Source organism: Alternaria viburni, assembly GCF_023758015.1.
Source record: "Alternaria viburni strain BMP 2772 chromosome Unknown scaffold_40, whole genome shotgun sequence".
NCBI lineage: Eukaryota > Fungi > Ascomycota > Dothideomycetes > Pleosporales > Pleosporaceae > Alternaria > Alternaria viburni.
In genome coordinates, this window is record NW_026055809.1 from 128353 (window position 1) to 140979 (window position 12627).

General features: G+C 52.5%; 5 protein-coding genes across 5 annotated transcripts; 3 read left to right on the top strand and 2 right to left on the bottom strand.

Annotated features, from left to right (window-relative positions):
- Window positions 1-414: 414 nt before the first annotated feature.
- On the bottom strand, window positions 415-1058 carry J4E79_011346 (uncharacterized protein; the record flags this gene model as incomplete). Its single annotated transcript, XM_049360175.1, has 2 exons — window positions 415-929; window positions 992-1058. The coding sequence occupies 2 exons, from the start codon at window positions 1056-1058 to the stop codon at window positions 415-417; spliced, it is 582 nt and encodes a 193-aa protein (XP_049205381.1).
- Window positions 1059-1645: 587 nt separating this feature from the next.
- J4E79_011347 (uncharacterized protein) lies at window positions 1646-4448 on the top strand (the record flags this gene model as incomplete). The annotated part of the gene is made up of 3 exons (XM_049360176.1): window positions 1646-1671; window positions 1764-3639; window positions 3687-4448. The coding sequence occupies 3 exons, from the start codon at window positions 1646-1648 to the stop codon at window positions 4446-4448; spliced, it is 2664 nt and encodes an 887-aa protein (XP_049205382.1).
- Window positions 4449-7323: 2875 nt separating this feature from the next.
- On the bottom strand, window positions 7324-8301 carry J4E79_011348 (uncharacterized protein; the record flags this gene model as incomplete). The annotated part of the gene is made up of 1 exon (XM_049360177.1): window positions 7324-8301. One exon carries the CDS (start codon window positions 8299-8301, stop codon window positions 7324-7326), a length of 978 nt encoding a protein of 325 aa, XP_049205383.1.
- Window positions 8302-9083: 782 nt separating this feature from the next.
- On the top strand, window positions 9084-10388 carry J4E79_011349 (uncharacterized protein; the record flags this gene model as incomplete). Its single annotated transcript, XM_049360178.1, has 1 exon — window positions 9084-10388. The coding sequence occupies one exon, from the start codon at window positions 9084-9086 to the stop codon at window positions 10386-10388; it is 1305 nt and encodes a 434-aa protein (XP_049205384.1).
- A 739-nt stretch (window positions 10389-11127) lies between these two features.
- J4E79_011350 (uncharacterized protein) lies at window positions 11128-11538 on the top strand (the record flags this gene model as incomplete). The annotated part of the gene is made up of 1 exon (XM_049360179.1): window positions 11128-11538. One exon carries the CDS (start codon window positions 11128-11130, stop codon window positions 11536-11538), a length of 411 nt encoding a protein of 136 aa, XP_049205385.1.
- Between the last annotated feature and the right edge of the window lie 1089 nt (window positions 11539-12627).

The following is a 12627-nucleotide window of genomic DNA, read 5'->3' on the forward strand; positions in this document are numbered from 1 at the left end:
TGATTCAGTGCTGGCTTTGGCGCTTAACTCATCGGAGTCTGGTCGCTGATATAATGCTGTCTTGACTATCGTGCAGACATGGTGTTGCGATGCTGCGCAGAGCTTTTCGAAGTTTTTGTGGGGCAACTCAGCTCAACGCGATGCGACTTGACAGATGCTATGCTTCAAACACACGCGACATCAGAGTGCACCAAAGCTATCATCGGCGATGCCTTACTACGTGTAGGGTATATCAGGGTTGAACTTGGCTGTGCATATCGCCCTGCCCGCGTTCGATGGCCCAGGATCGGCCCTGTAGCTGGCTGCACCTCACGTTCTCTGCTCAGACCCCATGGCCGCGTCTGGATATGCAATGAGATGAGATTATATGTTCTGCCACATTATGTATCTATGCACCGTCTACACAAGTCCACCTCATCGCCGTTGTGTGTCCCTCCACTTGTCGAACGCCACCTCAGCAGACTCGCTCGTCATGCCACACCGTTCACCCAGCATACTCCATGTCCTCATCCTTATGATCTTCTCCACTGCCCTCTCATTGCGCATGAGCATAGCCAAGCTCTCCGTCCTCGCCTCCTGTGGGAAGTAGCGCCCCGAGTATGGATCTAACCGCTCATCTACAGTCCTCTCTCTCGCTTTGGCGTCTTCGATCTGCCGTAGTACACTATCCGGATCGTCTGGGTCTGGCGATGTCGCGACACCCGCGCAGTAGTCTAGGACATCTGATCGCACTGCCCAGCTGGGGAACAGCACCTTCTCTTTGAACCCCTCACACTGTTCTGGCTGTAGCGATCGACCATGATCAGGTGGCGGCAGCTGTCGCGTGCTTGTAGAAGTAGGATCGAAGCCTCGTTGTGCGGGTGTGAGGAGGGCGTTGAGGTTCTGTGCTATGGAGTCGTCGATTGCGCCGCGTGATATGCGGAGGAAGTCTGTTTCAGCCGACTTGCGCATTAGTTAGTGAGCTGACTAGCAAGTCTATGAGAGTGCTGACCTCGCAGTGCGGTTTGGTTGAAGCAGAATTGTGGCGTGAGGCGAGGTGCCGCAGATGGTTTCGACATTTTCGGCGGCGAGGAGGGCTGAGAGGGGGTGGTAGAGGTAGACGGCTCCGAACGTTTCCAGAAGTAGTTCGCCAGCTTGAAGTCAGTTAATATTAGTAAACGCGGTGTTTTGTAGAGCTGTAAAGTTGCAGATGTCAATGCTGGAGATGCCGCCTAGTCCATGGCGTGTAATGATGTCAGCACCCCATCCAAGGGAAAATAGGACAGCTACCTCTGCAAAGGACAACTATAGACAGAAAAGCTAAGAGAACTACATTGCCTTTGCATCTCACAGCAGTGCATTTCAAACACTAATGTAGGCTGCAAGGCACTTGTTCAGTTTTCTCGTGAACGCGACATCAGCAAGGGTCTGCTCGCTCGAGGTTCGCGTTTGGCAAGCGCGTAGGAGGCGCGCTTTGATACCCGTGGACGCGCCTGCCGCCTGGAACACCATGCCCTTCCGCTTCGCTGCCTGTTGCACTTCAACAACTCGACTCCATTTAAAGGCAGCGCCCTCAATCCGATTGTTGCAGTCGTCTTCCATTTTTCTACGCCGCAATTGCCCTCAGCAGCCTGGTGGCGCACACGACACTCGCACTTTCGTAGCCATGGCTCCGAAGCAGGCCACTCTCGGGTATGTAAAGTCTTCTCAGACTACGTTAGGGTGCGGCGACGGCATTGGACTTTTCCTACACGCCAATTGTACAATGCTTACGGTGTCTGCAGAAAGTTCTTCGGGAAACCCAACGGCGACGCAGCGAAGCAACAGTCCAAACTCTCCTTCTCCACGAGGCCGAAGCCTGCAAAGAAAGACGTAGAGGCCAAAGAGGAACCTAAGTCATCGCCAGAAGAGGTGAAGAAAGAAGAGAATGACGATGTCGATTCAGACGCAGACGTCAGGGCACCTGCCAAGGAGAAGGTAGAGACGGATGACGACGCGATGGAAGTCGACAGTACAACCTCCGAAACTGGAAAGAAGAGGCAAATAAAAGAAGAGGAAGAGGAGGAGTCCGAAGAAGAACCCCCAACAAAACGACAACGGAGAAAGCCAGCGCAGGAGAAGGAAAAGCCAAAGAAGGCAGCTGCGAAGCCAAAGGCAGACAAAGCACCAGCAAAGTCGAAGAAGGCGGCTGCTAAACCGAAAGCTGCAACACCAGAGGACGACGACGAGGAAGTGTCAGCACCGGCGAAGGTCGCGAAGGGCAAGAAGAAAGAGGCGAAATCGTCACCTGTACCCGAGGATGATGCCGACTCAAACAAGGAAGAAGAAGAGATTGTGAGCTCCGAGGAGGAGCCAGAAGAGGTCAAGACCAAGGCGAGGAAGAAGGTTCAGACAACGCTTTCGTCCAACACCAAGGACCCATATCCTGACTGGAAACCGGGTGAGCCAGTGCCATACGCCGCACTCTGCACAACGTTTTCAAAGATCGAAATGACGACGAAGCGCCTGGAGATTCTCGCCCACTGCTCGCTCTTCCTCCGCCAAGTCTTGCGACTGACACCATCTGACATGCTCCCAACCGTCATGCTCATGGTGAACAAGCTCGCAGCTGACTACGCAGGCATCGAGCTTGGCATCGGCGAGTCTCTGATCATGAAGGCTGTCTCCGAGAGTACTGGCCGAAACCTACAACAGATCAAGAGCGACCAGAACGAGATTGGTGATCTTGGACTTGTTGCAGCGAAGAGTCGATCCAAACAGCCTACCATGTTCAAGCCCAAGGCTTTGACAATAGAAGGCGTACGCAAGGGCCTCATGGGGATTGCTACTGTTGAAGGACAAGGTGCTCAAGGACGAAAGGTGGACGGTATCAAGAAGCTCTTATCTGCAGCTGATGCGCACAACTCTGGCAAGCACGTTGACATTGAAAAGGACAAGGGTGGACCTAGCGAAGCCAAGTTCATCGTCCGGACACTAGAGGGAAAGCTTCGATTGGGTCTTGCTGAGAAGACTGTGGTGGTCGCTGTCGCGCAAGCTATGATATTCCACGAGATGTCCCAGAAGGGCAAGACGCCATCGACTGAAGACTTGGCAAAGGCCGAGGCTACGCTGAAGACAGTCTACAGTGAGCTTCCCAGCTACGAAGTGATCATACCCGCTATGCTTGAGCACGGTATCATGAACCTACGAGAGAACTGTCGCCTACAGCCTGGTGTACCGCTCAAACCTATGCTTGCCAAACCAACAAAGTCAATCACAGAAGTTTTGGATCGTTTTGAAGGCAAGGACTTCACATGCGAGTACAAATACGACGGCGAGCGTGCCCAAATACACTTTGTCTCTCACGACGCAAAAATGGAGCTGGCGACTGCGGCTCCTACAGCCGGCAAGAGCGACCGCGGTGTTTCAAACATCTTCTCACGAAACTCGGAAGACCTGTCCAAAAAGTACCCTGATATCCTGGCCAAGCTGCCTACCTGGGTCAAGGAAGGCACCCAAAGCTTCGTTCTTGATTGCGAGACGGTTGCTTGGGACATGGTGGAAAAGAAGGTGTTGCCATTCCAGCAGCTCATGACGCGAAAGAGGAAAGATGTCAAGGTCGAGGACGTAAAGGTCAAGGTCTGCGTATTCGCTTTCGATCTTCTCTACTTGAACGGCGAGGTAAGCTTCCTGATTCCTACTTACTGCATTGCCGCTAACAATCGCAGGCTCTCGTGACCAAGTCCTTCCGTGAGCGTCGTCAACATCTCAATGAAGCCTTCATACCTGTTGAAGGAGAGTTTGCACTCGCCAAGTTTGGCAACACCAACGAGTTGGAAGAGATCCAAATTCTTCTCGAAGACTCCGTTAAAGAAGGCTGCGAAGGCCTCATGGTAAAGATGCTGGACGGACCAGAGTCTTACTACGAGCCATCGAAGCGCTCGCAGAACTGGCTCAAGGTCAAGAAAGATTATCTTGCCGGCGTGGGCGACTCTCTGGATCTTGTTGTCCTGGGGGCCTATTACGGCAAGGGTAAGCGCACAAGCTGGTATGGCGCCTTCCTGCTCGCCTGCTACAATCCCTCGACGGAGAAGTACGAGACTGTTTGCAACATCGGTACCGGTTTCTCGGAAGCTATTCTTGAGACTCTCCACAAGACGCTCTCCGAGATTGTTATCGACCGCCCTAAACCCTTCTATACCCATTCTACCGGCAACAAAGACCAGCCCGATGTCTGGTTTGAGCCGCGCTATGTCTGGGAAGTCAAGACGGCCGATTTAACCCTGTCTCCACGATACAGGGCTGCCGCAGATGAGGTGTCTGGTGGCGGCAAAGGCGTCAGTCTGAGATTCCCCCGATTTATCAAGGAGAGAGACGACAAGAAGCCTGACCAAGCAAGCTCAAGTCGCATGATTGCTGAGATGTACCAGAGGCAGGAGAGTGTCAGCAAAAGCAAGGGCCCGAGTGCTGATGATGACTTTGAATATTGAGGTGGTGATGGTTCAGGTCAAGCGGAATGGGGTACAATATTGCAGGAAGATATTTCATGTCCTGTGACGAGGATTCTATAGCATAGTAACGCCGAAACTTCCAGGTCGTTGACTCGCGACCCATGATGAAAACTGACTCGCTCATTCGCAACGACGTACTCGAACAATCGAAAGCTCGTATAGTGGGAATCTTGGCCTGCTCTACACTAATACCATAACATAGATGCCCTAGTAGTACATATCTCCTTCTAGTATTGCTATTCATCAAGGTTTCCAAACCACAAGCATGGCCACAATCGACGATATCCTCGCTTACAAATAATCAGTACCACCCCAACGGTGACAAGGCGGCCAGCTTCGTCAAGCAGCCAAGCCGGCCTCCGTCCAATTCACGGCATTCGCCATCGCAGACATCACGCTACGAAGACAAACACATCGAGAAATCCATGAACCATCGGCCCACAAACAGGCCACAACAGTCCCCACATTCTACTTCTGCAAACTCCACCCTGGCCCTAGCTCCCCTCGCCTTGGGTCTGTGAGAGAAGAGCGGCACGAACCTCCGCGCTCCACTAGGGCGTCGTTCCGGCGCAATCTTAGCTCCTCATTGGCCCAACGTGTCTCCCGATCCGATTGCGGCATCCTCGCGTAGTGTGACTGCGGTCTTGGGAGTAGGATAGTGATCGCGATTTGGGGGCGGTGCTCCGCGGAACAATTCGCCGGTGTGGGATGGCTTCACCTTTTTTCTTTGACGCAATTGGATTGCCTGTTTAAGATGGGTGTGAATCAGCGCAGGGGATTGGTTTGGATTTGGATTCCGTGGGTGTGGCTAATGTGGTGGGCAGAGCATGATGCAGGTGGTGATTGAAAGGGGTGTTGCTGGTACGATTATGCTGGTGAGAGACACTTTGTTGTAGTGGATCTGGAATTGTTGGTGCTTGCAGCTTGGAGTCTTCTTGTCTAGATGATACCGGTTTCAATACATTGTGCATGCATCCTTCTCGTTGTTTGTGTCACTGGCGGCGGGAACAACAACTAGGTAGGTAAATCTCGCGAGCGGTGGATTCGGTCTTGCAGATCAGCAGCTTCCGATCCGAACCAAGCCTGTCATCCGAGAAGGGTGTAGGATTAGTCTAGCAGAAAGCTAGAACGAACTGCGAATATAGGTGTAGTGTCTCAAGTTCCATTGAAAAGTCATGCTATGACTAGGCAGTGCAAGGCAGGAGCAAATGCCTATAACCGGCGCTTATAACCTAGCATCAGCGCCAACACACCCTCGCCAGTACCAGAAGGTCGCAGAGATTACTTACAATCGGCGATATACCACAGCACCATGAGTAGCAGTCACAGTACCTGGTAGTCCAAAAGCCCCACTGCGGCACACGCACCCACATCTACCACCCAATACAACTGACATCGGGCAAATCAACCGCGTCCCATTTCCACGGACCGCACTGCCCACACGCCAAACTACCAGCTAACAGTGCCGAAAACCCCATAACCAGAAACAACCCCCCATCCCAACAATCGCATTTGGGGCGACCAAGAAGTGAAACCCCCATTAGTAAACTTTTCGGGTTTAGTTCATCTGCAACAATGCGTATGCAGGGTCCATGACCCGGTGGCGAAAGCCAACGCTACAGGCCACGCGATCGGCGGATAGCGTGGTTAGCGACGTTCTTACATATCCGTGAGGTATCGCAAGAGCTGTGGCAAGATCGAGGAATTCGAATCGAGAAGACGTTTGGTCCGCAAGCGGGCGGAGCGAGTGGGTAATATTGATGCTTTGCGAGGGTGAGTCGTATTGTTTTCTGATAAACCAAGTCGGCTTTAGTTGTACAAGTACAGTCAATCCAATTTCCGAATGTTCCTTTGAACTGGGTGTGCCTTTCTGTGCACTCTCCGGTTCCCTTTCACTTCTCAATTCTTCGCACCTTTTTTGCCCCCGACTGTTTGCATCCTATCCTCTTCCTTATGCACGCGTAGGAATCTGTCTTGAAGCCTCCCCTTCCTTTGGATTGGCAGATTGCTTGCAGATTTCTGCTAAGCAGAACAAGGAAGCAACCCCCGTTAGGCGCCGTCTCGTGCGTAATGCAACCGCAACAGACCAGTCCAGCTATTTCCGGCGACAGTGCTGCGGCACGCCCTCTACGCCCTCTCCTCCCTGCAGCCTCACCGAGAGTAGAGGCTCCACCATCGCAACCGAAGCGAGCTCGCGTCTCTCTAGCTTGTGCAGCCTGCAGAAGTCGTAAAACCAAGGTACCGACAGACCAAGTACATTGCATGTATATAAAGCAACATCAGCAAAGTAGCCTTCTGATCTTTTGAACCCATAGTGTAACGGCGACCGTCCCATTTGCAGTGAATGCACGTCCCGCGATTCCGTGTGCCAGTACACGGAAACAGAGAACACTCAGTCGAAACGTAAACATCAAGACCTGGAAGAGTTGTTCGAGATGCTCAAGTCGCTGCCGGATGAGGAAGCCAGTGAGATCCTGGCGAGAATCAGAGCTGGTGTGGATCCGAGAGACATTGTTGATAGCGTGAAGCATGGTAATATGCTTGTGCAGTTTGCTGCGACGTTTGGAGAAAGTAGGGGTAGTGTGAGCAGTGAGGTTGATGGAGCTAGTGTGGGCGGAAGTGGAGATTTTTCGGGCGAAATGCAGGAGCCGGGGATGGATGCGGACTCACCATCCAAGCAGAATAGCTGACGAACTGAATCAAAGATACCTGGCATGCGTCGGCATCGACGTGGCGGGTCCATTCCTGGCTGGCCAGGCGTATGTCAGACCTGCGAAATGGCCCTTTTCCAAGTCTATCCCGAGCCTTCGATGCACACCTGATGCATCTATATTCATCGCACGCAGTCGTACAATCATGCGGTGAGATCGTCTTGGTCTGTGTGTCGAAACAGATGGTCCCTGAGTTGTGCCCAAACGTACCTCTGGTATGAATTGCCGGACGTTTGTACGTATGATATCATGTTCTTTCTAAAGAGGTTGATTTCCCATTCATCTTCCGTCCATGTCCAGACGTCATCCTCAAACAATACCTTGAGATCGACCTCTTCGCTATGATACTCGACTTTGACTACGAAACCTTTGGCTCTCAGCCCATGGTAGGTGCGAGCGACAAGTTTCAGGAACAGTGAACCATGATCCCAGCCCGGGCCCAAGTCTTCTTCTTGTCTTATAGCCAAGGTAACAACTCTAGCTCGGGTCTGCATATGGCGACGGTGTTCGTTGTGAGTAGTAACACGTTCAGTGTGTGAAATGTCCAGCAAAGCCGTGACACCATCATTGATCTCTGAAAGATAGTCTTCTCGTGTATACGCCGTTGCATCCGCCGTGCGCGAGCCTTGATCGTGTGTCTTGCTCTCCTGAATCTCGGAGAATTCGCTGTCAGTCAGCGCGTCACACTGGAAGGTCACACGCAGATCCAAATTCCTTGCCAACTCTTCCATGGTAAATCCAACACCAAATGCGTCTCTCCTCACAAAGTCCGCCACGGAAGTGTCGAGCAATAGGCATTCAGCCACGGGATCCTTGTCGTCAATTGGGCGCAGGTCTTTGCCAACGACATCTCGGAATAGCTTGAGAGCCTCTTTAGCGAACACCAGTCCTACGAAAGTCTTGTCGATGAAATGAGGTGGCCGAAGGTTCATGTACAGCATTGATAACCCTGCTGGTGTGTCTGGATCGTGATCTACGCTGAACCAAGGCTCATGGAATAGTTCCCACCAACAGATTACACTGCGAGTCGGATCGTGTTTCTCGTCAGGTTGCCATAACTGCGTGTAGATGTTATCCCGCAGCTCTCGCGGTAAGTTCAAAACACGTGCGACGACGTCCATGTTTGCAGCATTCGTGTAGCGAATAATTGCTGCATGTAAAACATCTGTCAATTGGTCATAGCGACGTAGCCTCTCTTCCACGCCATCCTCCGATGATGCGGTACTCCGGAGGTGAAGTTTACAGTTGAGGCTGGCTCTATGACTGTAATTAACTTTGGAAGCTGACGGCTGTCGCAGCACTTACTGCTTGAGCTCGCGTTCAGCGCAGTCTCGCGCTTGCTCGAATTGCCGATACATTGTTGGCGCGTCTGTATTATAAAGAACCATACCTAGGTAGACCCAGACGTTGGCGAGACGGTTGCGCAGATGATGTAGAGGCAAGGGCAGTCGTTACGAGGCGAGGTACGATTCGTTAGCCACGCCTGCGGGTGACTCATCAAAAGGCGTCCATCCGCAGTAGATATCGACTACAAGGGTACAAGGCTCACTCTTCATTCGTACATGTCCCTGGATGTCGCCTATCACGACCGAAGCTCTGGATAATAGCTGTAGGCCTCGGGTACAGGTGGACGTTGCATCGTCTCGACGCCCCGTGATTCCAGGGCTCATTCCGCGTCTAGGACAGGGGATAGTCCCTTGAGATAATTATTCCCAATATAGTGAAGTTGCTTCCAGTTGTCAATCAGGCGTGGAGGCTACGTGATGTTGCTAGGACTTGAGTGTCCGACCTTCAGTCGCGGTCCTATCGATAAGCAACGTTAATCGCTTCCCACCCAAACACCTAAGCAACGTGCCCTGCAGACGGCTTGGTGATCGCATCCCACGATATCACCACCTGCGCCATGAAGCCTGGCAATCTGCCAATGCGCACACAGTCGCGGCCAGTATGTCAGTTGTGTGACTACATACTGCAGAAGCCTGCAAGCCGCCGCGCATTCCTCTCCGCATCCTCCCTCCGAACACCCTCGATACGGCGGCAAAACGCGCGAACCACGACTCTGACACCCCGTATATTGGTACGAAGCATCGCGACAACACCTCGGACGGCAGCAGCGATTGACACGCGCGACGATGGCGGCCTACATACGTCGGACAGAATTGCGGCGTTGAAGAGTCACCTTGCCCAGGTGGAGGCGCGAATACAGGAAATATTCAATTCACCCAAGGTCGAGAAGGAGCACGTTATAATGGAAGCGTTTGAAGGACTGGACAGCATTGCGCAAGAAGCCATTGCCATACGCGCACGCCAGCCTCAACTACAGAAGGCGGCAATAAGGCAGAGCTCAGCGGGCGCCATACTCTCTGGACTGGACGGGGACGAGACGGCGGAGACGGCGAAAAGAAAGAGCTCGAAAATGCTGGGACTGGATGCCCTGCCCTCGCCGTCGTATCTTTCGAAGCTCGCCGAGCGTCTCCTAAAGCACGAGAAAGTCTTCCTATCACCGAATGTCCTCGCTATATACATCCACCTGCAGCGACTACTTGCCCGACCGAAGACTATTCCCGAGGCACTCTACCTCTACGCGAACAAACCAGTCCCAGTGGAAGGCTCGTCACCACCCAAGTTCTCCAAGCCCTCGCCCAAGTCGGCTAAGCAGGTCATTCCAGCTGATCTCGCCGACGAAGCGCTTACGGCCGCCATCGACGCGAAAGACCTAGCACTGGCCCTCGATGTCGTCGACCACACCTACCGCGCTCCCGCATGGCGGCGGCATCGCATACTCACAAAGATGGGCTTACCGGGGGTACTCGTCGGCCTCACCCCACTCGCTCTCTACATGATCGCCCAGGAACTCTCTGTCTATAGCGGCTTCATCGACCCGTGGACCTTCAAGCTGTACGCCTTCATGGGCATGAGCACGTATGTCTTGTGCACCGGCACGCTCGGGTTCGTCGCTCTCACAACATACAACGATCACCACGACCGAGTGGTCTGGCGGCCTGGTGTCCCGCTGCTGGATCGATACATAAGGGAAGATGAGCGGGCGGCATTGGATCGTATTGCATGCGCATGGGGTTTCAAGGAAGTGTGGAGACGGGGTGATGAGGAGGGTGATGATTGGGAGGGGTTGAGACAGTTGGTCTTGCTCCGGGGTATGGTGCTCGATAAGCCGGATCTGATGCCTGGTATGAATCCTGGAAGATAGTGGAAGTATGTATCAAAGCAATGGACACGTATTACATTCTACCAGAATACACGCACTGAAATATCGAGTTCTGTGTACTAGGGGAGGGCTAGCAGAATACACGTCTACGGGAAATGCAAAAAGCTAGTTCTCAACACCGAACAGACCTGGAATGTATTACAGGGCTTACGTTGCTATAATCGGGATCTTTCAAACTATAAGAGATGTTCTCCTTGCGGGATGTCTCTTCCATGTGCAAAAAAATCGGTTTGTTGCGACACCTGTGTGATTCGAACACACGCTCCCGAAGGAACTGGCTAACTTTCCGGTGAAGGACTAGCAGGCCAGCGCGTTAACCACTCCCTAGAATTTGGATTAGTAAGCGTTGATGGCAAGTGGACTGGAGGAGCTCGTACGCCAAAGTGCCGGAAAATCATGTATTTTACTGATTGATGCAAGCTCGACCAAATGGAAACAATATATACTGCCAACTAAGCAGAAAAAACATGAACAGCTTCCAGACAACCGTTCACCAGAGCGGTGGATGATTCAGTGGGCTCAGGCAACAGCTCAGCGCATGGCGGGGTAGCTCCGTTCTTGTGCCCCACCAGATGCGGTCATGTTCCACACAGACTTACGCCGCAACTTTACTCACCAAACCTTACACACCCCAATTTCACAGCTCGACTGACGTCCCGGCTACTGCCTGCGAACCCAATAAACCCTCAGACCACGCGCTACTCTCGAACCACCTCCCGCCATGTCCGCCGACGCCGCCCCCATAACCTTCACGCGCTTCTCCAAAGCCCTCGAAGACCTCTCCGTCGAATCGCTCTACGCCAAGTACTCCGAGCTCACCAACCAACTCACACACCTCGAATCGAGCAACAAGCAGCTCGAGGAGTTTGCGCGCGAAAACGACGACCGCGACTGCTACGAGGCGCTGATGGAGAACAAACAGGTTATGAAGAGGTTCGAGGAGCGGAGGGAGGCGATCAAGAACGAGGTCAAGGATGTGAGGGGTCTGCCGTGGAGGCCGCGCGAAGAAGAGAAGGTTGATGGTGCGGTCACCAACGGCAGCGTGGCTCCGGCGACGAATGGTACCGCGGCTGAAGAACAGAGGAATGGTGATGCGCCGGCGCCTGAGCGTGACGATGGCGTCTATCTTTGAGGCGTTCACGACGCGGATGCGATACACAGGACACGTGCGGGGTACTCAGCCGAGGCGCGCAGACGCGCGTGCGAGTGCTTGTGTGGCAAGAGCAAGTTGCCTGAGTGGATATATACATTGAGTGTTACATGCGAGTGCGTATATCTACTTCCACTGCGCTTCTTCAACTGACAGATTTGTAGTATACGGCCCTTCAACTATCAAATTTTCGAAACACGTTGCGTCCACGGTTCTGGTCACATTTCATCATGGATGAAGACGTGTATGGCTTCACAAAGACCCTGGCTTCACCCATATAGCCAGTATTCAGACATCTGAATTTGAGGGATCTCAACTCATCCAGGAACAAGGCTGGGGTGCTAGTGGAGCTGCAGGATTTAGGCGGTAGCAGCACCTTCTGCGATCCTGCCATCTTTCCAACACAGTGTAATTGTTACCGGCAGTTTCAGACTCCAGTGAGAGGGGTTCATCATGAGGCTAAATAGATGGGTATGCGATGCCTGCAATGCCAAACCATTATACATCTGCTAATGATACAACGACCTTTTCAATCACAATATGATAAGAGTCTTAACAATCGATCCTGCAGAGCGAGAAGTGAGAAAATGGAATGCGCAAAGTTCGCTACTTCCTCAGCGGACGCATTCCGAATAGGGAAGTGGCTGAGTCAGCACTCGCTTCGTCTACAACTCAGACAGCAGCTTGCACTCCTTCCTCATCTCAATTATGCCACCCACATATACTGTACAATTGACGTCTCAGCCAGAATATGCAGTACTCATAGCCAACCAGCTCGTTGGTTTGCCTGCACGAACTCACGACGGCTAAATATTCCTTGTCCTTGTATCCCGTACCTACAAACCCTAGGCCAATATGGACATTTTGCCATCTCGTCGGACAGCGAATGCACCGAGGAATTAATCTCGCTGTCTACTTTACGAGGAGTCTTAGCAGACGTGTCAAGTCAGCCAACCCACAACACGATTGAGTCTCAGTATGGACGCAACGGGCGGCGTTGAATATTCCGTCTCTAGGCAAGACGCCACATATCATCAAAACCACGCGACTGCCGACAACTATATTACTTCC